Here is a 26004-nt window from a genome sequence, read left to right as displayed (position 1 = left end):
TTCAGGCTTCTCACTTAATGTCCCAGGAGAGAAGGGGTCTGGCAGTTGAATTAATCACCAGCAGCCAATAATTTTTTTTAATGTGTCAATTTTTATTTTTTAAATATCCTTATCCTTGTTTATTTTTTCACAATAAAAGATTTCTCCTCTCAGGTGCAATCACCATAGCTAATCAATCATGCTTATGTAACGAGGTCTTCATAAAATCCCAAAGGACAGTTTCAGAGAACTTCCAGGTTAGTGAACCAGAAGGCATCCAGTTGCCACCATACTGAACCCCAAACTCCATGGGGACTGCAACTCCTTTGTTCTGGATCTTGACCTGTGTATCTCTTCATTTGGCTATTGATTCATATCTTTTAATATCCTTTGTAGTAAACCAATAATCTAGTGAGTAAACTGGTTTCCTAAGCCAGTTTACTTCCTAGCAAGTTAATTGAACCCACAGAGGGGGCCGTGGGAACCTGTGACTTATAGCCAGCCAGTCAGAAGCATAGGTAACAATCTGAACTTGTAATTTGTGCTTGAAGTAGGAGCAATCTTGAGGGACTGAGCCTTTAATCTGTGGAATCTGATGCTACCTCTGGGTAGATAGTGTCATCATTGAGCTGAATTGTAAGACACCAGATGGTGTCAGAGAATTGCTTGGTGTAGGGAAAATCCCACACATCAGAACTGGTGCCAGAATTGTATTCACCTAATGATGGGCTCTCAGAGTCTGTGGAAAAACAAAAAGAAGGAGGTCTCTGAAAGGGAGCTTTCTCAAGTGTCCTCAGCTGAAACACACAGCATACCCTGGAACAACTCTCCCTGTAACCTGTGACCTGTGCTCTGAATTCCTTTGACATGATGCATATAGAGGGATTTTAAAATGTAAGTGTTATAGTTTTTTAGATCCACACAGGTTGCTGGAAAATCCCTCAAAGTACTGCCTGAGCAAAGAGAGAGGACCTGGCTCAGAGTCATGAACAGAAGGGAGGTGGGCAAATCAAGACTTACACCCTCATGAGCCTGGTGGCCAACCTCTTGTATGGGACTGGTTCAGCCCCTAGTACACAGAGCCAGTCATTGCTGAAGACCTTTAGCCCTTCATTTGCTCTCTAGACCTCATGGCTGCCCCATGGTGACTGATGACTTTGTGGCCAGTGGCACATGTGCTGAGCAACTATATAGGATGTGTGAGTCTCTCTGGGAGCTCAACATGAATCCAGAACATCTGCTTGAAACCACATCTCAAGCCATGATGAATGCTGTGGACAGGGATGCAGTGTCAAGCATGGGAGTCATTGTTCATATCATTGAAAAGGACAAAATTATCACTAGGACACTGGAGGCCCTAATGGACTAGCCCTCTATTCCCTGAGGGCACTTTATTTTATTTATTTATTTATTTATTTATTTTTTAAAGATTTATTTATTTATACAAGCACTGGGTACAGTCAGAAGCGCGGGAGGGTGAGAGAATTCACCAGAGCCAGAGCGGGGAGAAGAACAGGCAGACTGATGAGGTACACTGCTGAGGGGAGCAGCGAGAGCTGCAGGAGAGGTCTGCGCTCCATGTGGGACCCTCGCTGGCACCCAGGAATGAATCGGTGCTGCAGAGGCTGCGGGCAGCTTCACAGTCCAGTGCTCAACCACTGCGCCACTGGGGAGGTCCTTATTTTATTTATTTTTAAAGATTTATTTCTATTTATTTATGCATACAAGAACAGGGATGTAGGCCAGAGGTGCAGGGGGTGAGAGGATTTACCAGAGAGAGAAAGTGGGGAGCAGAACAGGCAGATCTACTGAAATACACTGCTGAGGGGAGCAGCGGGCGCAACAGGAGAGGTCTGCTGTGCCATGTGGGTTAGCTCCCTGGCCAAGTATTAAACTCATGATGCAGTGGCTGCAGATAGCTTGATAGTGCTGAAACTTAAACCCCTGTGCCACCAAGGAGGTCCAACCACCTTTTTTTTAAATAAGAGTTTTTCTCTCAAAAAAACCCACAAAAACAGCAACACTGTACATTAAACTAAATATGTGTATATTTAGAGCAATGTCATGTACTATTTGAAGTTTAATACATTCAGTAATTCTTTTTTTAAAAGATTTATTTATTTATGCATATAAGAACTGGGGTACAGGCCAGAGGTGTGGGGGTGTGTGTGAGAGGATTCACCAGAGACAGAGTGGGGAACAGAACAGGCAGATCGACTGATATACGCTGCTGAGGGCAGCAGTGGGCGAGTCAGGAGAGGTCTGCTGTGCCATGTGGGTAGTTCCCTGGCTGGGGATTGAACTCGTGCTGCTGTGGCTGCGGATAGCTTCATAGGTTACGACTTAACCCCTTACGCCACCAGGGAGGCCCAAAACATTCAATAATTCTAAGATAGCATATTTGATATTTAACTCAAAATTCAGTTAATAAAATTAAATATTTCAGTATTTCTCATCTGCTCTCTCTTCCCAAGATAACCATAGCACTCTCTACTTCTTCCTATACCAACTCTCAGTCCAATACTTAGCATAAAGTAGATGGTCATTATATGTTTGTTGAGTTGGATCAAATAATAACAGAAATAAATAATTTCCCAGCCTCTATTTGCAGTTCCTTCTGAATTTCTGCAGAATTGTGACAGTATTATGTTCCAAGCACTATAAGACCTTTACATGTATTATTTATTCTTTATACCAACCTTATGAAGGTGGTGCTTTATTTTACCCATTTTATACATGAGAAAACTGAGGCTTAGAGAAATTGGTCTCTACTATTCATATCCTTTCCAAATTCTTCACATTCCATAGATTCCAGAAAAGACTGCTCAGTTAACCTCATGCCTAGATATGCTATGGTTCTATTTGAAAGACTTTTGTGCATGTATTTAACAACAATCACTTTTTCTGCAGGAGATGGCAGAGTGTGCTGTAGAGGACTTAAACTAAACAGGAATTATAATATTCCACACTTTTGGGCCTCCCTGGTGGCACAAGGGGTTGGGATACAGCCTATGGGGCTGGCCGCAGCCGCTGCAGCCCGAGTTAGATCCCCTACCAGGGAGCAAACCCACATGGTGCAGCAGACCTCCCTTGGCTTTCCCGCTGCTCCCGTCAGCAGTGTATTTCGTCAGTCTGCCTGTTCTGTTCCCCACTCTGTCTCTGGTGAATCCTCTCACCCCCCATACCTCTGGCCTATAGTCCCATTCTTATATGCATAGATAGATAAATCTTAAAAAAAAAACAAACACACACTTGTAAGATGCAGTTTTATTGTTCTCATCTTAATGTTTTGCAATCAGGATGTAGTATACAATTGGTGTGAAACATCCTCCTACATGCTGCCAGTGCATCTTAGAATTGCAGAAATACATGTCAAAGATGTGGCCATTGTCTCTAGCTTCCCCACAGTCTGTTAGAGAATGTGATGACTATGACAATCCATATGTTTCGTAAAGCTTTGGTGACATCCTGTTGTTTTCCAGGAACTTACTGGCTCTCTGCCATATATATGCATTTGCAAAACATATCTGCAGAGTAAAGCATTTTTAATTTTGAGGTTCAAAAACACTTGAGAGATTCTGATTTCTCTTCTGCAGTAAACAGGAGTATAAAATACAATCTCTTACATGTCAGAGAAAGAACCATCTATTTTCTTGGAAAACCAATTTTTTTCTGTATACAATAACAAGCATATTTACCTAAGGACTATCATGATTATTTTGATCAGTATGATCACGCTATCGCCATCAACGTGGTGTATATGTAGCAAGGGTGAAAGTTCAAAACTAACCCTGGTATTCCTTCCTTAGTTATAACTGTTGGAGTTTAAGAGACCATTTAAAATTTAATTATGAAGATGAGACCTTTGGGAATAGCGTGAATGGCCTGCAGCCAGTAAAGAAAGAGCTAAATGGCTCTATAAGAAATGAATGAGAATTTGGGACTTGAGAACAAGTCAGCTCGGGAAGGAAGAGGGCTGAACAAGATGTCAGGATACTGGGACTGAGGTCTGCAGTCAAACTGTGAAATGCTAGGCCTCCAGAAGGGTGTTTTTTTCTAAATGTGTGTTCAGGGGCCTCCCTGATGGTGCGGGGGGTTAAGCTCCACGCTATGAAGCAATCCACAGCCTCTGCAGCATGAGTTTGATCCCTGGCTGGGCCAGGGAGCAATCCACATGGCACAGCAGACCACTCCTGTCTTGCCCACTGCTCCCGTCAGCTGTGTGTTTCAGTCAGTCTGCCTGTTCTGTTCCCCACTCAGTCTCTGGTGAGTCCTCTCACCTCCTGCACCTCTGGCCTGTACCCCAGTTCTTATGTGCATAGATAAATGGATCTTTAAAAAAAATAATATATGTGTGTGCAGTGGTGTCTTGCAGGCCAGCAGTGATCCTGAGAGGGACCCAGCAAAATGCCGGGAGACTACAACCTGGATGGAAGAGATGCAGGGTGATTTTTCCATAAGAAGGAATGAACCGGGCCTCCCCGGTGGCACAGCGGTTGAGCGCTGGGTTGCAAAGCTGCCCGCAGCCTCTGCAGCGCCGCTTGGATCCCCGGCTGCTCCCCGGCCACGGCCACGGGAGGAGGGTCCCACATGGCGCGCAGACCCCTCCTGCTGCCCGCTGCTCCCCTCAGCAGTGTACTTCGGTCCTTCTGCCTGCTCTGCTCCCCCCTCTGGCTCTGGTGAATTCTCTAACCTTCCCGCGCTTCTGACTGTACCTAGTGCTTGTATAAATAAATAAATAAATCTTAAAAAAAAAAAAAGAAGAAGATGTGGTACATATACACAATGCAATATTACTCAGCAATCAAAAAAGATAAACACATGCAGTTTGCAGCAACATGGATGGAGCTGGAAGGGATCTCGCTCAGCGAAATAAGTCAGAAAGAGAAAGAAAAATACCGGATGGTCTCACTCATACGAGGATTTAGAAAATCTAAATAAGGGACTAGGAAAAAGGCTAATTAATACAAAGTAAAAATCAAAATCAACAAGCAACTATAAACCAGACACACACTACGGGAGGGGCGGGGGGTCGGGGAGAGGAAGGATTAGGGTCAAAATAAGGGGGGAGATGCAATTGTATGGGGAATATAACCAAAATGAAAATGCATACATTGTGCAAAAATGAAAAATGATTTAAGAATTATATAAAATAAATATTAAAAAAAGAAATAATTGAATATATGTTGTGCTGTTATTCTAGGCATGAAGCAAAATGAAACTATGTTTCTTCCTTTAAGAGCTCATGTTAAAAATGGGCAAAAGAAAGTGCTAGTTTTCAGTTCAATAATCTTTGGCTTCTGGGCCTCCCCTGGTGGCGCAGCGGTTGAGCGCTGGGCTGTGAAGCTGCCGGCAGCCTCTGCAGCGCTGGTTTGTCCCGCATGGCACAGCAGAACTCTCCTGCTGCGGCCGCTGCTCCCCTCAGCAGTGTGTTTCTTCGGTCTGCCGTTCTGTTCCCCGCTCTGGCTCTGGCGAATTCTCTCACCCTCCTGCGCTTCTGACTGTACCCAGTGCTTGTATAAACAAACAAACAAACAAACAAACAAACAAATAAATAAATAAATAAATAAATAAATAAATAAATCTAAAAAAAAAAATCTTTGGCTTCTGAATAGAATTAGAGATACTGACATTAATAAATGTGTTTGTGCCCTGAGCTCTGGGTTCTGTAGACACCATGTCATTTCTCTTGGTCCTCAAGTCCTAGGGTCAAGATTAGCTGGCTCACTCTTGGTGCTGGTTCCCAGGTCTGAATCCAGGGAAGTGAGAGTTTCATTTTTTCTCTAAGAGTAATTTTCAAATATGGAACATTAGTCATTCCACCCTCATTCCAGTTGAGACATAACTTTTTTTTTTTTAACTTTCTAGAATGTGGACTTGTGTATTGATTCATTTAAATAAATAAAGTATGGTTTGCTTTTTTTCTTTACATTTTTAAAGGACAGGCTTATCAGTAAAAGAAAGGAGAAGACACACAAATGAAAGGGGCAGAGAGAGGGCTGGTTTGCATTTTTTTTAACTTCTAAATTGTGGAGGAGAATTAAGGAGCAATGAGGTTGACTAGTTTATTTTGTTCATTTGATTTGATCCGTTAATTGAAGTCAACAACTTTCACTTCAAAAACTTACTAGAAAAAACATTTGTGGATATTTTTGTAATCATAGGCTAGGTAGGCTCTTTCTTGGCATCATACTAAGAAGCTTAAAGAAAAAGTTTGATTTTTGTTTGATGAATATATTCAAAGCAAACCCAAATTTCAATTTTCAAAATTTAAGAGTAACTCACTCATTTTTCTCTAAAATTTTACTGTTCTTTGAAATATTCTACTACATTTGTTTTCGAAGCACAATACTAGGCAATGATTCATAATTATAACATTTTACTTTCAAGTAGCCAAACCTATGAAGTAATCAGATTGTGAGTCAACAAATTTGTTCATGAAATTTATATAGAAATAACCTCAGGGAAGTCTATCAAACAAGATAAAAATAGATTATGTGGTTAAAAGTATTAGAAGAGAAGTAGTAGAAAAACATGAAACCTTATCTTAATTTCTTTTGAGATTCCTTAACATTCCCCCTACCCCTCCCCTTATCTTTTAACTGACTTTTTGATAGCTGTTAGTATTAGTTACTGATAATTCCTCTTTATCATTCACAAAATATTGCTCGAGTCCTTTGCCCAGACAGAAAGGCTCAGGTGTTAATGATCACCCTTATTATTACAAGCTGGGTTTTCTGTTCATGTGAATTTTTGGCTATTGATTTTAACTGCCGTCGTTAATATAAGTCCATTGATAATTTTAGCTGGCTACTCATATTTTAAATTTGTCTTTTGTGTTTGTAACTGGTGCTTTTAAAGTTTTGGCATTTGAGAATTTCAGTATCTGTACAAGATTTCTGGACTTCACTTAAATGTTGACATTTAAAACACTTGGTTAATCATCAGAGGCATTTGAGGGGGTCCTATGCAGTACTTCCCAACCTTTGTCCAGGAGGACACACACATAACCCTCCCATTAGTTGTTCACAAAACTGTCTCAGTAACTGTCGCTCCATTCCACTCTCTACCTAGGAAATGAAGATTGCAGGTATGACTTTCAATCCAAAAACAAATCTTTAGGAAATATTTGTACTTTTTATCAGCAACAAGTTATTAGAAAATTGCTCTTGACAACAACACTACAAGATGCCTCATGACTCCCAGTAAAAAACACTACTATAGTTGTTATTACAATCCACTGGGAAATAAAAGACAGACCAAAGCACTATCCCCTCTATCATACTGGAGAATAACCCTTGTTGGGACAGAATGTAACCTCTCTATGCCTCAGTTTTCCTTATATTCAAAATGAAGTCTACAAGTCTTATGAAAATATTAGTTTAACATTATTGCTTTGAGAACCTCAATAAGATAGAAGGGAGGGCCTGGCCAAATATGGAGGGAGTCAATTGTGGAGGGCCGGGAATGACAGGCTGAGGAGTTGGACCTTTATGCAACAGAGACCTGAAGATTATTGAACAGGGAAGTAGCAAAATCATCCTATGTGTGACTTAGGAGAAAAGTTGGAAGATTGTTTAGAATGGAGGAGAGTTGAAAATAAGAGAAGTTAGGGGAGTATTGCAAAGGTCCAGAGAAGATATTGAGAGAAATTGCTGCGTAGGGGGCTTGGTGGGAGGAATGGGACCAGTTTAAGAGATAACACAGATAATCAGTTATAGAAAGCAATAGGATTTGGTTACTAAATGGTGTGACGACTGAGGAAGCAGAGCGAAGAATTTGAATAGTACTGTGAGGTTTCTGGCCTGACCATCTGAAGATGTTGATGTTATTAACTGAATATAAGCACAAGACTGTGTGAGTGTGTGAATGTGTGTGTGTGTGTAAACTAGGTAAAGTGGGACAGAGGTTAAGGAATGCTTTTGTCTTGCTTGAAGTGCCTGTGTGATGCTATCCCTCTGGACAGTTAGAGTAGATCTGAGGAAATTCTTTCGTATAAAGGAAAAGAACAGCTTATTTTTATAGTGCTCAATCATTAGCATCCAAACCGGAGGTAGTTATTACCTTGGCAGCAGTAAAAGTTTGATTACCATCCCAGACTGCTGACTTTGTGAAGGCCTCTGGCTCCAACAACTTCAACGGGCAAAATATTAATTGTGATAAATTATCATGTGGCACAATATAAAAATTGTGGTTCCCGGAGGGCGCTGGCTTGTTTTTTTCGCCGCAGCCCTGAAGGAAAAGGAACTGGACAGCTCCCCGGAGGCCCTCCGCCTTCCTCGGGTCAAAGCGGGTCAGTCGCCAGCTGCCCCCGGCCACGCGGGTCTGGGCCTACCAGCCCTCTGTAACCTGGGTGCTTCGACCTTGACCTTAGCGTGCGCGGTCGTCCGTCTCTCGCGGACCCAGGCCCCCTACGCCGCGACGGGGCGGGGCGGGGCTGAGCCGAGGCCCCGCCCACTCTCGCTGCCACCCACCCCCTCCGGCCCGCGATGCAGTGCGCGCCTGCGCCGTCCCTCGCCTCGGAGCAGCCATGATGGTGGGTGTTCTCAGCGGCGCCGAGCCCCGGGCGCGCGGTGGGGGCGGCGGGCGCGGGGCGGGTGCGGGGGCCGCGCTGGCCTGACACTAATGACTCCCTTTGTGTCTCCCCTCCCCTCCCCTCTTCCCTGGCGTGCTGGTCCTCGCCGACCCCACAGGAAGGCCTGGACGACGGCCCCGACTTCCTCTCGGAGGAGGACCGCGGAGTAAGTTCTGCCTTCTCGCTCGCGGAACCCACCCTCCCTCCGCCTCAGCCCCCCGTCGTGTTACTGGGAGGGGTCCCCGGCCTTGAGGCACCGCTCCCAGCCGGCTTTCTTTCGGTTTCCTCGCTGCCCTGCGCCCCGCCCTCCTGCAGCCCTTCCTCCCTCGGGGCCGCTCTGTTCTGATTTCCCGGAGACCCGCGGCGGCTTCTCATCCCCAGCTCCATCTCCGCTGGGCTTCCTCCCCCTCCGGGATCGGGGTACAGGTGGGGAAGTGGAGATGGAGACGGGAGCTGGGCACCCCCAACCCCACTACTTTGGGAGCTATAAAACCCCTTCTCAGACCTTTCTGGCGACACCCCTAATTTTCTCCCCTGGTGGACTTCTCGGACTCGCTCCTGCCCACCCTTTTCTCTCTAAAATAAATATAGTATAGGCTTGTAATATTCTTTTACAAGGAATTTTACAGTTGCTGAATCTTAAATGCTTCTCCAGTATCCTACCAGATTTGAAAAGCGCTGGTAGCCCGCAGACCTTTACAAATCCTCTTAGAGAGTTCTCTTAGTGGTGTCTTGAGGCGAAGTGCATTCCCTTCGGAAAGGACCTTCAGGGCTCGAGTCCTCCCTTCTACTCTCGCCCCGTTTGCCTTGTACAAGTGCTCTTGAAAGATGTTGCTATATGGTTATTGCATCTCAGCAAGTCTCCTTCACATAACGAACCTGCGCTTTAGTTTTCCATTTTGCTTTTACATGTTAGGTAATGTGAGAAACATATCTGTTAGTTGATTTTTGGCAGGTGATAAAATATTCTTATAGAATATTACTGTTTTTTAGTCAGATGAGGTAGTAGTAACTGATGACCTGTATAAAGCTTTCAAATGGTAAGAAAGATGCGGAGGGTGCTGCATACTTTTCTTTTGTAAATGAGGTTATAATTTCTCAGTTTACACGAAAGCATCATTTAGGATTTGTAGTTGGTGCAAAAGCGTCATATAGTATTTCTGATTGTGTCTAAAATTTTTAGTTTCTAATGAATTTTAAAACTGTGTAAATGTACGTGTATCTTCTGAGAAGATTGTGGAGTTGGATGACCACTTACAAGTTATATTTTGGATATTAACATAGGGGCAACCAGTAGACTTCCTTAATGATCTGAGAGAAATTGATTATAGCACAAGAAATTGTTTTTTTAAAATACAAAGCATGTAATCTTTCTTTAGATGACAACTTTGTGTCTTTTTTTTTTCTGCTTATCAGGAAAAGAAAACACAGTTTGCTCTGCTGTAAAATTTAACTAATGTTTAGTGAAATTATTAAGTATGTTCATGTGGAAAGTACAGTATTTTCTGGTGAATATTGTGTTCATGGCATCATGCCTTTACTTTAGTAAGTTTGGTTTGGAACTGGAAGCTTTTAAGTAGTACATCAAAAAAGTCTTTTATATATTACAAAATTAAAATGAGAAGAAGAAAATGAGCATGGCTGACCAGGAGGTTCTTGTAGAATCTCCTAGACGAAAATTTTATTATGAAAATGGAAAAAAATCATTACTGTGAAAGCAGTCAGAATGTCATGATGAATACACACACATGTCCAGTTCTTGTTTTTCTCCTGTGGAACTGAGTGAATCATCATAATAATTATAGCTGGGTATTCTGTTGAGCACTGTATCAAACTTACTTCACTAACCCACATCATCCTTGTGAAGCCTTTAGTATTTAGTAGCCCTCTTTACGGATGAGAAATCTGAAATTCAGAAACTAAGTAGGCTTAGATAAGACAATCAGTGAGTGGGAGAAGTGGACTTGAAACCATTTTTTGACATCAGGACCGCATATTTCCTTTTTTTTTTTTTTTTTTAAGATTTATTTATACAAGAACGGGGGTACAGGTCAGAGACGTGGGAGGGGTGAGAGAATTCACCAGATTGAGCAGGGAACAGAACAGGCAGACGGACCAAAGTCACTGCTGAGGGGAGCAGCGGGCAAGGCAGGAGAGGTCTGCCACACCACATGGGTTTCTCCCTGGCTGGCCAGAATCAAACCCACACTGCAGAGGCTGCGGACAGCTTCACAGTGCAGTGCTCAACCCGCTGTGCCACCGGGGAAGGCCCAGGACCACATATTTCTTAAAGTGGCCTTGAAATACTTTCATCAGAAGCACCTGGGACTTTTGAAAAACAAAAGTTTCTGGGTCTACACCCTAGTTAATCAGTATCTCTTGAGATGGGAGGACAGATAACTTTTAAACAAGTACCCACGAAGAGTCTATTGTACACTGATAAATTTGAGTATGACTACACAAAGTTATCCTATTTCCTCATTTAAGGAACAGAAACATCTGATGTGTTTAAATTTCCTTATATTGTGTTTGTCCTGATAGAAATAGATTGCTGAAATTAGAATTTTTAGGTGTTGCACTTTTAGTTTAGATTATCTTTTTCAACCTTTTAAGAAAGAGTTTAGTTTGATTATTTTAGATTATCTTGTTTAACCTTTTAAGAAAAGGTAGAGGAAAAAACATACAGTGCATATTTGATATGAATTGCAAATGGAAAATTAGATGCAAAAATAATGATACAGGCGTTTCATACAAAGCATGAAGTGAGCAAAATTAAAGTCAGTGTTTGAAAATAAATTTTTAAACAGCTTTAAATTTTCGCCACTATATTTGGAACAGAAGAGAATCTTGCAACCTTAAGAAAATACTGTTTTGTAAGAAACCTAAAAAGCAGACTATTCTTAAATACACAGTATTAGGAAGAAATACTACATTATTTCACTCATTTGGATTATAAAGAAACAAAACAAAACAAAACCAGGTGAAACTGATCCAAAACAAATCCTAGAAATCTGACTATAGAATTAAAACTAGCAGAGGTGGGGAGGTTGAAGGGAAGGGGCCCAGTGGACTATGATGGAAGATTTTGAGTGCTTTTGTGGTAGGTGTGATATGATGTGGTAACATTCATCTAAAAAGGTGTAACCTATATCCCTATATTATATACACTGTTGCAAACCAAGGTTACCTCAATAAAAAGTAATAAAATAAAAAGAATACACAGTACTGAAAATTATTGGCCATTTTTTGATCTCTTAGGCCACATCTCTGCATCATAGGGTACTTTTCCCTCACATTAAGGACAGTAACATATTATTTAGTAAACAAATGAACCCTTTGAACTGCACAGTTCTGATGTGCTTGTTATAAAAGAGCAGTGGGTAGCTGCATAATGACATAATTCTCTTTAGCATTTGATTTGAATTTTAAATAATATGTTTATTTTCAAAATTACTTCAGGTGGAGTAACTACACCTCCCTTGGATTTCTAGTCCTCTGTGTTCCTTATCTTCATTAATGTCATCATTTTCCAGTCATGCTGCCAAGAAACTTCTGAATCATATCCTTCATTGCCATATCTGAACAGTCACTGGGTTGGTTAATTTCACCTCAGAAATGTTTATACCATCTTTTATTTGCTATCTCTTGCCTGTATTGTGGCAATACTAGTCATTGATCTCTATCTCTAGTCTTTATACTATAAAATCCAAACTTCACGTTACATCTGGTTACTCACCTAAAATGGTTAAATCATATATTGCCATTCGACAGAGACATACTTGCACCTTGTAACTTTCACAGTAAGGTCCAAGAGAGCATCTAACACCTTTCATAACTCTTTCAGGCTGACTTTACTTCCAAATATGCCCGCTTCTCAGCATACTCTGTTGATAGTTTTCTTTCTTTCTTTCTTTTTTTAAAGATTTATTTATTTATGCATACAAGAGCTGGGGTATAAGCCAGAGGTGTGGGTGAGAAGGGGCGAGAGGATTCACTAGAGACAGAGTGGGGAGCAGAACAGGTGAGTTGACTGAAATACACTAAATACACTGCTGAGGGGAGCAGTGAGCAAGAAAGGAGACATCTGCTGCACCATGTGGGTCAGCTCCCTGGCCCGGAATCGAACTCATGTTCCAGTGGCTGGTGATAGCTTCATAGTACTGAGACTTAACCCCTGGCACCACCAGGGAGGCCTGTTATAGTTTACTTGTCATTGTCCAAACATCTTTGCTCTTTAATGACTACATTATGCTTTTTCTGGAGTGCTTTTTTTTCTCATTTTTTTCCCCCAAAGAAATTTGACTTCATCTTTCAAGACTTGCCCAGATATTTGCATTTTCACTTGAACTTACTCAGCATTTACTGATAGTTATTTAAGATAAAAATATAGCATAGATTGCGTTGGCAGAGGATAAAATAAATATTGACGGAAGAATAAGTTCCTCCCCTGATACCCTCACAATATAGTGAGGGATTTATGATAAAGTGCCATGAGATGACTAAGGAGATAATGTGTTTAATTTGGGAGAAAGAGGAATAATGTCGACAATAGCTACACACTGACGTAGCATTTATGGCATGCCAGGAACTTTACATATATCAAATCAATTCTCAAATCCCTGGAAATAGCTGTTACGGTTATTCCTACTTACAAGGAGAATAGGTTCACGGAGATTTAATACCCTGCCCAAGGTCATATAGCTAGTACAAGCTAGATTCAAACTGGGCTAGTCTAGCTCTTGGTCCTACTCTCTAATCTATGCTGTCCTCTAAATCAGATAAGCTTGGGCCTCCCGGTGGCGCAATGGTTGAGCGCTGGGTTGTGAAGCTGCCTGCAGCCTCTGCAGCACCGGTTCGATCCCCCGCTGGTCCCTGGCCACCGGAGGAGGGTCCCACATGGCGCGCAGACCTCTCCTGCTGCCCGCTGCCCCCCTCAGCAGTGTACCTCGGTCCTTCTGCCTGCTCTTCTCCCCGCTCTGGCTCTGGTGAATTCTCTCACCCTCCCGCGCTTCTGACTGTATCCAGTGCTTGTATGTATAAATAAATAAATAAATCTTAATAAATAAATAAATCAGATAAGCTTTAAATGTTGATCAGGAATTTTGTAGGCTCTCAGGGAAGAGGAAGACTTGCTAGCAGAGAGGGGAGCTTGTGTAGGTAAATTCACCTGAAGCGTTTGTTTTTACAGGAAGCCAGGGTTGCAAAGGTAGATATAGATAGTACAGATAGAGTGTAAGTCATGTAATGATAAAAAACTTCAAGCAGTGGGAAGTCTTGAGGGATTTTAAGCTGGAAAAGACTTATGCCTGCCCCAAAGGTAAAATAGCATTGTAGATTATTCTGATGGGAGTGCAGATTGTTTAGGAGATAGACTTGAGGGCATAGTGGTTGAATGGTTGAAGAGGTACATGGACAGGGCAAAGGAGGAGAAAAGGAACAATTATACAGGAGAGACAAAGTTGGAAGGTAGATGATAAGTTTGGTTTAGATATATTGGATTTGAAGTGCTTTTGAGGCCTCTAATCCCTCTAATGCCAAAAGAGATTGTAAGATCTGTAAGAGTGAGTATTAAGTCTTTTCACAGCTCTTTTCCTAGCACCTAGGACTGTCATTGGCACACTGAGGGCATTGAATTGAATAAGTGAATACATCCCAGTAGATAATTCTAGTTAGTAACTTGAAATTCTAATTGGGAGCTTAGAATAAGAGGTTGGAGTTGAAGGTAATAAATTTAGGCGTTATTAGTCAAGTAGCTGTGTTGCCAAGACTGGGGGGTGGGGGGGTGGGGACCCAGTATTTAAGGGCCAAGGAGAAGAAATCAATGAATGATGGGCCTGAGAGGGATTAGAGGAGAATAATAAAATCTCCAGAAGTTTTGAGAGTTTTAAGGAGTAAATGATTGGAATGATCACCAAGGCAAAATACTGCAGAAAAGCCAAGAATACTGAAAAGTGTTGTATTTGGAAATTAGGTACTTGATATGTGAAGGTTTTGTGAGACCAAGGCTAACTTGACTAGAAGAGCAGTATATGAGGGCCTCCCTGGTGGCACAAGGGGTTAAGTACAGCACTGTGAAGCTGTCTGCAGCCTCTGCAACACCAGCACTGGTTGGTCAGGGAGCGACCCACATGGCACAGCAGACCTCTCCGGTTTCGCCTGCTGCTCCCCTCAGCAGTGTATTTCAGTCAATCTCCCTGTTCTGTTACCCACTCTGACTCTGGTGAATCTTCTCACCCCCCGCACTTCTGGCTTGTACCCCAATTCTCATATGCCTAAATAAATAAATCTTTAAAAAAAAAAACAACTGTGTGAGGACAGAAAGATCAAATGCTCAGAAGAACAGCTGAGCTCTCCACAAGATGCCACTCTGATGAGAATATGGAGAAAATGGTAAAGCTAAAGTTTTATTTGTAGAAAGATTTATTGATAGCTCTTAAGGAAAAACAGCTGCTAGTGTATATTTCTCTGGCATGTGGAAGACAAAGTTGCTTGTTGAGACTAGGGAGTGGAAATGTGATAGAGGTTTGAGGTAAAAGTTGAAAATAGTTTTTGGATGGGATCAGAGGGTTGCTGAGCAGATCGGCTCAGGACTGTTGAGTGGTTTTAAGAGCCTAATGCTGTTTGGGGACAGTTTCTAGTGGACCGTTATAAATAGTTGTGACTTTTCTCTAGCCACACTGACCTGCTTAAAAAGCAGAGAATGGTGATGGTTGAATTGATGATAAGGATGGGAATTTGGAAGCCAGGTATGGCAAACAGCATTGGGAATAGATAAGACCATCAAGAAAAGGCATTAAGGGCCTCCCTGGTGCCACAGCGGTTGAGCACTGGGTTGTGAAGCTGCCTGCAGCCTCTGCAGCGCCGGTTCCATCCCTGGCTGCTCCCCGGCCACCGGCCACCAGAGGAGGGTCCCACATGGCGCGCAGACCTCTCCTGCTGCCCGCTGCTCCCCTCAGCAGTGTACTTCAGTCTGCCTGCTCTGCTCCCTGCTCTGGCTCTGGTGAATTCTCTCACCCTCCCGTGCTTCTGACTGTACCCAGTGCTTGTATAAATAAATAAAAATAAATCTTTAAAAAAAAAAAAAAGAAAGAAAAGGCATTGAAGTGATATTACTACCCTAGTAATGTTTTGTTGTTTCTGGTATGATACATGAAAGAAAATTTGATTGCATTGTCAGTTTCCAAAAAATGAATGTATAATCAACCATTGATGTAACTGGGTACACAGGACATACAGTAATAATGGAAATGATGTGTTATAGGATTCCAAAATCATAACTGGGCTGAGTGAAATAAGAGTAAAATTCGGCTTGAATTTAGGATTTTTTTTTTTTTTTTGTATATTTTAAAAAGGATAGGTTTATTAGGAAAAGGAGAAAGGCGCCTGCATATTCACAGGTGGGCAGGAGAGCTCAAATTTAGGATCTTAATGGAATTTGCTTATCTGTCTCGCGGAGTTTTTTTTCATTGATTCTACTATAAATACCTGAAAACAGTTTTTTAGCCCACTTATGATTACCCCCATTCTTCTCTCCAATCAATATTTGTTGAGGATCATCGGTGGGACTATAACAACAAACAAACAAAAGTGTATGTCCTCATAGAACTGACATTCTAATTGGGGAGGATCATTAATCATTAAAAAATATATAGTGAGTGTTTCTCTGGTGGCACAGGGGTTAAAGACAGCGCTATCAAGTTACCGCCAGCCACTGCAGCATGAGTTCGATCCCCAGCCTGCCCAGGAGCAACCCACATGGCGCAGCAGACCTCTCCTGCCTCTACCCCTGCTTCCCTCAGCAGGGTGTTTCAGTAGATTTGCCTGTTCTGTTCCTCACTCTCTCTGGTGAATACACACACACACACACACACACACCCGCACCTCTGGCCTAAACCCCAGTTCTTGTATGCATGAATAAATCTTAAAAAAAAACCATTTTTATGTATTTATATATGTGTGTATATATATATATAATAAGTGCTATAAAAAATAAGAGAGGGATAGGGGTTATTTGAGGGTAAGGGTGGTTGAACTACAGTTTTAGATAGGGTGATCAGGAAAGACCTTTCTGAGATAGTGGCATTTCTATATAGATTTAAAGGAATAAAGGAGTGAGCCATGCAGACAGATACCTGGGGATCAATAAGAGTAAAGACTTCTAAAGTGGTGTATGCTAGTGTGTTCAAGGAACAAGGAGGCCATATGGCAGGACTTCAGTGAACCACATTAGTCAGATGGTACTAGCTGCAGATTTTTAGGGTGTGGTGAACCACTGTAAGAACTTTTGCTTTTCTCTAAGTGAGCAGCCATTAGGTTTTGAGCAGAGGAATGATTTCTAATTTAATGGGGATTATTCTGTTGGATCTGTGGGAATAGATTGAAGAGTAGCAAAGGCAGGCGCAAGATGCCAGTTGGGAGACTTGGAACATTCAGTTATGTTCCTTCCTCCATCCATCCATCTGTATACATTTACTTTTCTCGCAAAAGATAAGCAACTGATTTTTTTAGGAATGTTCTAAAGCAGGTAAAGAAAACTGTAATAAACTAGTAGTGAATTTCTTCATTAAGTAATTATATGTGGAGAATTAATCCATCAGCAATAAGACAGTGTCTTTATTTTTCTGGTGATAGTGTGTTTGTTTTGCTTTTTCTGTCCTAGTCGTTTTCTTGATCATGACACAAATGTTTAACTTGTCTCTGATGAAAGAAAATACATGTATTGATCCAGATCAAGATAAATGAATGTATTGTAATTGGAATTTCCTCAAACTGACCTCACTGTTTGTAGAAATTTTTTTTTAAAGATTTATTTATTTATGCATACAGGAGCTGGGATACAGGCCAGAGGTGGAGAGGGGTGAAAGGATTCACCAGAGACAGTGGGAAACAGAATAGGCAGATTGACTGAAATACGCTGCTGAGGGGAGCAGCGGGTGAGTCAGGAGAGGCCTACTGTGCCATGTGGGTCACCTCCCTGGCCAGGGATTGAACTTGTGCTGTGGTGGTTGAGATAGCATCATAGTGCTGAAGCTTAACCCCTTGTGCCACCAGGGAGGCCCCTGGTTGTAGAAATTAAACATCAGTTATAAATTGTTTGCTTTGACTTTCTCCCTTCATAAAAACACTATGAAATTGTGGGATTTTCTCTAAATAAAAAAGAAAATATATCTGGAGAGTCTGTGTACATCTTATGTTCTTATGTACACTAAATTATAATACGGTATTTTATCAAATGTAAGGTGCAGTTGAAGTAATACAAAAAATAATTGCCTGTTGAACTTTGCCTGTTGAACATTGTCATTAGTTGAAAGACATCCCTGTTTCAGATATATGAGAACGAAAAATATGCATCTAGAATTGATGAACTAGAATAGTACATTAGCTTTCAGTGAAATTTTTGTGTTATGTCAGGGATGATAATATTGTATTGGCTAACTTTCTTATCATACATCTTAGTTGTTAAAAACAGAACTTAAAAAAACAGTGTATCCAATAAAAAATCCTTTATTTCTGCTTTTCTCCATAGACTTAGGAAATGGGAAAGAACTATTTGAGTTTTTTTGTAAAGATTTATTTATTTATGCATACAAGAGCTGGGGTACAGGCCAGAGGTGTGGAGGGGTGAGAGGATTCACCAGAGACAGAGTGGGGAACAGAACAGGCAGACTGACCAAAGTACACTGCTGAGGGGAGCAGTGGGGCAAGTTAGGAGAGGTCTGCTGGGCCATGTGGGTTGCTCCCTGGCTGGTCAGGAATCGAACTCAATGCTGCAGTGGCTGCAGATAGCTTCATAGGTTGTGTCTTAACCCTTGCGCTACCAGGGAAGCCTCTTGAGATTTAAATTGTATATAGGAACTGACTGTAGTGAAGTGCAATATCAATATGAACACTTTAGCTGGTATTTTCAACTTACTATGAAATATAAATTAAAAAATTCAGAATTTCACTGTCAGAATTCTGTTGTGACCTTATTTGTGATTCATGCACATTTTTCTGAGATCAATTCTAGAGCTCAGTTATTAAAGGAATGAAAAGGACAAATGATAGGTTTCATTAAAGCTGTTAAGGCAAAAAAGAAAAGTTGTTACCGCAATATGTGAGTGGATCATATGCTTTCATAAGCATGCAGGAGAAAATTTACAGACGAGTCAGAAAATAAGGAAGTAGAGACCTAAAAGTAAAGTTGTTAAAAGGAATGAGGGAACCTGTAGGGATGATGGAAATGTTCCATATCGTCATTATGGTGCTGATTACATGAGTGTTTCCTGTATGTTTGTTAAAATGCTTCAAATTATATACTTAAAATATGGATATCATTTTATGTAAACTATACTTTAAAAAATGCAATCTAGGACCCAAAGTGGTAAATATAAATTATAGGATTTTTTTTTAAAGATTTATTTATGCATACAAGAACTGGGGTACAGGCCAGAGGTACAGGTGTGAGAGGATTCACCAGAGACAGAGTGGGGAGCAGAACAGGCGAATCCACTGAAACACACTGCTGAGGGGAGCAGCAGGTGAGACAGGAGAGGTCTGCTGCACCATGTAGGTTATCTCCCTGGCTGGGGATCGAACTTGTGCTGCAGTGGCTGTGGATAGCTGTGCTGTGACTTAACCCCTTGTGCCATCAGGGAGGCCCCCATACTACAACTTTTAAGACTATTTCCCTGAGGAATCTGTTTTGGATAGGTCTGTGGTCTGGCCTACGATTCTGTATTTTTAACAAGCAAGCAGGGTGAGTCTTATAATTTATATTTGGGAAATGCTAAACTAGGCAATGAAAACAAAAATCGGAGAAATGCTAAGATTATTCCCGAAAAGTATGATAAATTTATTAGTCTCCTTTGCTGCTATAACAAATTACCACAAACTTTGTGGTTTAATACAACAAATATTTATTCTCTCGTAGTTCCGTAGGCCAGAAGTCCAAAATCATTATCACTAAAATGAAGTCAAGGTGTGGGCAGGGCCACACTCCCTCTGAGGTTCTAGCGACGACAGTTATTTATCTCTTCCAGCTTCTGGTGACTGCCCAAAGTGCTTGGTTTGTGCCTCTATAACTCTAATCTATGCTTTTGTAGTGCCTTTGCCATCTCTCTCCTTTGTGTTAAATCTCCTTCTGCTTCCTCTTCTGAGGGTACATGTAATTGCATTCAAGGGTCACGTGGATAATCCAGGATAATCTCCCCATTTTAACGACTTTAATGACACCTGCAAAATCTTTTTTTGCCAGGTAGAGTAATATCCATAGGTTCCAGGGATTTGAATGTAAGTAAAGAGAAAAAAGGAAACATGTTTTAAACTAGAATTAAAGTAAGGGACTGGAAGAGGTATGGACAAACTTGATAAGCTAAATAGAAACAAGAAAATCAAAGAACGAAATAGACTGTTGTTTACAGTATTAGAGGCATAGAGTTATTTGAAAAATGAAAAAGAAAACTTGTTATAATTTCATTTCTTTTTATCAGACAATGGAGTACATGTAGTATTGAGTACAATAATGAATTTTTAGACATTTTACATGTTTAAAACTATGTAAGTTTATAGTATAAAGTTTAGAAAATTTGATTAGTTGAAAATAACATAAGCTTATTCAAGTTAACAATAAAATTGTCGTTAAAACCCATTATAGGGCCTCCCCGGTGGCACAGCTGGTTGAGCGCAGCACTGTGAAGCTGTCCGCAGCCTTTGCAGTGCGGGTTCGATTCCTGGCTGGCCAAGGAGATACCTACATGGCACAGCAGACCTCTCCTGTCTCGCCTGCTACTCCCCTCAGCAGTGTTTCCAGTCTGTCTGCGTGTTCTGCCCCCCCACCCCGCCTGGCCCCGCCCCCCGCCATCTCTAGTGAATTCTCTCACCCTCCCGTGCCTCTGGCCTGTACCCCAGTTCTTGTATAAGTAAATAAATCTTTTTAAATAAAACACATCATAGATAGTAGCACCCAGTTTAAACTCTTTAATTTCTTCTGTGAATCTGAAGTTGGAATTTATGCAATGTTATTTACTTTTTTAAAAACATATCTACTCATTCTATAACCAGTAGTACAAAATGAAATAGTATGTTACTTTTTTCCATTATTAATAAAGTTAATCCCATTTGATGAGAAACTTCACACAAAATTAAAAAACTCATCTTCTGATCACAGGATCAGTTATCCTTGCACCACCAGGGAGGCCCTTGGTTTAATTTTTTAGGTAAGACTGCAATGGATCATGGTTAGCACATTAACTCATATAAAGCAAAGTATATAATTGAATAATGTATAGTAAAATTGGTTGAGATAATAACATACATAGCAAAGCACTTGCCCCAAGATACGTAAGTTAAATAAACTTGAGTACTTTTTTTAGATTTAAGATTTAGTTTTGTTTTTTGTGTTGTCTGAATGAAAGACATTGAAGAATGAAATTATATAAAAAGCACACAAATTTTGTTAAGGCATTATTTTCTTTTTCTAGCTTAAAGCAATTAATGTAGATCTTCAAAGTGATGCTGCTCTACAGGTGGACATTTCTGATGCTCTTAGTGAGAGAGATAAAGTAAAATTCACTGTTCACACAAAGGTAAATGATTCTGTACTTGTATTATTTTAGCTATTTATTATGCTAATGTTACTTATGTAGTATGTTTACTGGAACTTTGGTTTTGAACTTAGAAACTACTATAGTGTAATAATTTGTTGCTGTTTGAACAAAAAAGTTTTAAGGAAATGTACTTTTTATGCTTTTTAAAATTAACATTTAAAATTTAATGACAAAACCTAGACATAATGCAAATTTAATTTTCTCAAGACTTTTAAAAATATCTCTTACCATGCTTGTTATTTTAATTTTGTCGTGTTCTTTCAATTAATCATTTACTACTTAAAGAGTGTCCTATTTTCAGATTTCAGTTCTCATGCACATTTTCAGATTGCAGGTCTATTTTCCTTTGTTTGAATAGTTGAGTTTTATATATATTAAAAGGATAACATCTAATTAACAGTAGCAGTACAATATAGGAAGAGGCTGTTAATTTATTTTCTCCAGGTTCCCAGGATAATTTTTAAATATATCAGGATTTTCATAGTGAAGTTTAAAACTGAAAATCTTTCATATATTTTATAAAATATTTATTAAAAACTTTCAAGTGTAATTTGATTTTTATTCTAGAAAATCTCTATCTTTGCAGAGTTCATTGCCAAATTTTAAACAAAATGAGTTTTCTGTTGTTCGACAACATGAGGAATTTATCTGGCTGCACGATTCCTTTGTTGAAAATGAAGACTATGCAGGTTATATCGTAAGTGTTGAGGTTCCATTTTAATCCTGTTTTCTGGGAGCTTTTTAGATATTTTATTATGTGTTGAAATGTTGTTTAGCATATTTAATGAACTGATACAATTTTTTCAATTGCCAATTAAAAAACAAAATTGCTGCCACCTTTTGTCTTGAGTTGTTTGGGAGTATGGGGGTATATTATATGCTTCCTCCTTTAAACTTAAATTTTTCTGTTCATTAGAATTGAAATGGATGGCTTGTCCTAGGGATTAATAAAGGACACATTACAAGCCATACTGGTTTTAAATTCTTAAGTAGACAGGTATTTAGGGTTGGAAGACTTCATAAGAGGTTATCCAATCCTAAGTATGCACCAGATGTTGTGACTCAGCAGTTGACCATACTCAAGATTTCTGAAATCATCCTGACCTCATTCATTTGCTTCTTTTTCTTTCTGTAACTCAGAGTTCAATAGACAGCGACAGTGCATTTTTGTTTTTGTTTTTTTTTTACCATTACCAGTTTATATAAAGAATACAGTTCAGGAATAGCCATATGTAAGAAATGCATAAGACAAGGTATGGAGGAGTGGAAGTGGTGCAGAGCTTTCATGACCTTGCCTGGTACAACACTTTCCACCCTGCAAACATTTAATGTGTTCATCAACCCTGAATTTCCTCCTTTTCTTCCCATCCAGTTTCCATCCCCCCCACACCTCCCAATCTTCTTATATAATAGCACTTTCTAACTACTTTCTCCTACCATAAGCTGAATGTTCCTCAGAGACCAAGATCATGTCCTATTTATTTTTATATGTTTATTGCTCAACATCATGTCTGTATAAGTATCAGTGTGTACTAAACTATGCCTGATGTTTTAACTTTTACCCTTACTTAACTTTTCTTCCTCTTACTTGCTCTCTTCCATCATTTCCTTTTAGCCATTCTTTCTTGTAGACACTTCCTTCCAAGATAAATTTTTTTAGCATTCACAGATTTAAAAAGAAAAACACAATACCATAAAGAATAGTTACTATGAATTCATGCACTTAAAACAAACATACATTTATATTTAATCTTAACACGTACTTTTGAAAAATGGTATGCTTATTTGGTATACATAATCATTTAGTATATGGTTGAAGTTTAATGCACCTACACGTTAACCCAAGACTCTGGGTTGCCACGTAGGAATTTCTCTCTTAGAGTTTGGGAACTACTGTTTTAATACTGGAAAATCGTGTTCTGCTATATTTTTTCGTTGATGTAAAGGACCTAACGGATCTTAACTTCTAGACCTAATCAAGTTCTCTGTCCTGAATTGGGATATTCCTGAAGCCTAGTTAATTCAAGATGTTTTTAGTCTTTCACAGTAGCAGTAGTACAACAGCTACAAGAACTGAAATCTATAAATTAGTGATTTGGCTCTCTTATAGATCCCACCAGCACCACCAAGACCTGACTTTGATGCTTCAAGGGAAAAACTACAGAAGCTTGGAGAAGGAGAAGGGTCCATGACAAAGGAAGAATTCACAAAGATGAAACAGGAACTGGAAGCGTATGTGTTTTTTGTAGTTGTTCTTTCTTTTATTAATTGTGCTTGTTTCAGTGCCCTTTTTGTGCTCTCTGATATCCCATCTCTTTATAATCATTTTCACCGTAGTGACACTGTTGGATGAGACAGGTTTAAGCCACACAACCAGTATTAACGATCATGATCAGAGCCCACAGGAAAATTATAGAATAATTATATACATTGAAAAATTCTTTAAGTTAATGTTTTATATATTCTTAAAATTGAAAATGGAGGATTCAAAAGTTTATTTAACAAAAAAGCCGAAAGGAAAATAATGATTTTTTAAAGTGACATGTAAATTGTTTTTTATTTATAAGGCCTTAGTCATTCCCAACCTAGATCTCTTCTGTTGACATGTGTGTAATACCAGAAACTTCTATTTCTCATAGAAGTATGTGATGAGCAACTCTTTGCATATATTCTGTTTTCTTTTAAAAGAAATGTGTGAAGAGGTTGTATGCATTATTTACACGCTCCCTTTTTCTCTGCCTATGGCCTCTGGCTGCAGGGAATAGAATAGGAGCAAAGTAAAGAGAAAATAGCTTTTAAATGCTTTTCATTAAATGATTATTTAATATAGTTTCATATATATATATTGGAAATGAATAAATCCTTAAACTATATTTGAATTTTAGTATATTTGCTGAAAATACAGAATCTTTCCCCTTTTATTAAACATTTGAAATTGAGATTTGCTGTATATTGATTCTCTGTATTTTGAAAGTTATCAAGGAAAGAATTTTCCTTGCGTTATCATCACCTCCATTACTCTTTTTCTGGTCATTTCTCCCCTTCATGTATTTCTTTTTCTTGTTTTCCACTTAGTTTCATTTTTTAAGCATATATTCACTCTGCTACTAGACTCCTTTTCAGAATGCTGAACTCTCTTGACAAGATAAATGAGCAAGTAGATTTTCTTTGTCTACATGAAAGATGACAGATACCTTAAGAATTCTGTCAATGCTGGTACAGCAGTAGTCTGATAGCTGATACATGTATACGTTTACAGTTTCTAAGACTGAAACCAGAAATTAGCAGAGCACATTAGTATTGAAGAATCTGTGATTTTCCAGTGGCCCTGATCATGATTCTTTTGTGGTCTGGTTAGGGGTTGGATAACAGAGAACCTTGGGTTTATTCTACTGCTACCTCCATCCTCTGCATCCTTCTTTTTTGTCTTCACTGAATGACTACTCTCACAGAGATCAAACTTCTCCCAACATTGGTCCTGCTGGTTTGCTGGTATGTAAAACTTATCCTCCTTGCACGTAGTTGAAGCAAGAATATTGGGCCTTTCCTTGAGTGTTTCCCCTGCCCAAACTGACATTTATTATTGTATGAGCTCTATAATTCACTGATGAAATTAAATACTTTAAACATAATTCTTAAATATAATGGCAAAATTGTCTCTTCATGGCGTGTTTCTTGTGTGGTTGGGTCATTAGATGAAAATAATTATTAATGTTGAAAATAATGTTTATTGAGGTTTGGGTTTTGATTCTTTTTGTATAAAGATGTTTAAAAGTAGTGGTTATATAAAAATAGAATCTTTAAGATTATACCAAATAATTTGCAGTATACTTTCTCTGGAAATGAAAACAAATGCCCCTATAGATGTTACCTTTAATAGCATCGATTTGCACAGGAAGAAAGGTTCATTAAACCTAAAAATATTAACATTTAAATATAATAAAATGTATTAACTAGCATGAAGTCTTTGAGAGCTGGATTTTATATATTTCATTAACAGTTCAACTAAAACCTTTGTTTACGTGTATCTAATTTTGCATTTGGAATAATTCAGAGTATTTGTGGAAAAAATTTTTGCACATAATTTTCTAGTTGATGCAGTTTTTTAATTTTGTGTATTGTTTCTAGTGAATATTTGGCAATATTCAAGAAGACTGTTGCAATGCATGAAGTGTTCCTGTGTCGTGTGGCAGCACATCCTATTTTGAGAAAAGACTTAAATTTCCATGTCTTCTTGGAATATAATCAAGATGTGAGTATTGAATAGTCCAAGCAGTGATCAAGGTTCCCCCCCCCCAGTTTTTTTCCCCACCAAAGGTTTATTTATTTATTTTATACAAGAACTGGGCTACAGGCCAGGTGCGCGGGAGGGCGAGAGTATTCATCAGAGACAGAGCGGGGAACAAAACAGGCAGACTGACGAAATACCCTGCTGAGGGGAGCAGCGGGCGCGACAGCAGAGGTCTGCTGCCCCATATGGGACCCTCGCTGGCCGGCCGGGATCGATCCAGCGCTGCAAAGGCTGTGGACAGCTTCACAGCGCTGCGCTCAACCGCCTGTGCCACCAGGGGAGGCCCGATCAAGGTTTATTTTTAAGGGAGTCATTGGAAAAGGCAAAGTGTAGTTAGAAAAGTGTTATTTATTTTTATTTTTAAATAAGTCTTTAAAAATAAAAAAAAAACACGATAGAATATTTTTTAAAGGTCTTTTATTGTTTATTTTAAGATATTTATTTATGCATTGAAGAACTGGGGTGTAGGGCAGAGGTACAGAGGGTGAGAGGATTCACCAGAGACAGAATAGGGAGTAGGGAGCAGAACAGGGAATAACTGAAATACACTGCTGAGGGGAACAGCGGGTGAG

General features: G+C 39.7%; 1 protein-coding gene across 1 annotated transcript in view; it reads left to right on the top strand.

The window, feature by feature from the left end:
• The first annotated feature begins 8462 nt into the window (after positions 1-8462).
• The window catches only part of SNX6 (sorting nexin 6), a 41841-nt gene continuing 24299 nt past the window's right edge, over positions 8463-26004 (top strand). Inside the window, exons 1-6 of the mRNA XM_037503199.1 lie at positions 8463-8515; positions 8673-8720; positions 21016-21120; positions 21728-21838; positions 23252-23373; positions 25270-25393. Coding sequence (XP_037359096.1) covers positions 8510-8515; positions 8673-8720; positions 21016-21120; positions 21728-21838; positions 23252-23373; positions 25270-25393 — 516 coding nt within the window. The 5' untranslated portion in view covers positions 8463-8509. The remainder of the gene's footprint in view (positions 8516-8672; positions 8721-21015; positions 21121-21727; positions 21839-23251; positions 23374-25269; positions 25394-26004) is intronic.

The sequence above is a fragment of the Talpa occidentalis genome, unplaced genomic scaffold (genome assembly GCF_014898055.3).
Source record: "Talpa occidentalis isolate TD23 unplaced genomic scaffold, MPIMG_talOcc4v2.1 talOcc4.11, whole genome shotgun sequence".
Lineage (NCBI taxonomy): Eukaryota > Metazoa > Chordata > Mammalia > Eulipotyphla > Talpidae > Talpa > Talpa occidentalis.
Note: the sequence above shows the minus strand (reverse complement) of the source record. Positions and strands in the feature narration are given on the sequence as shown.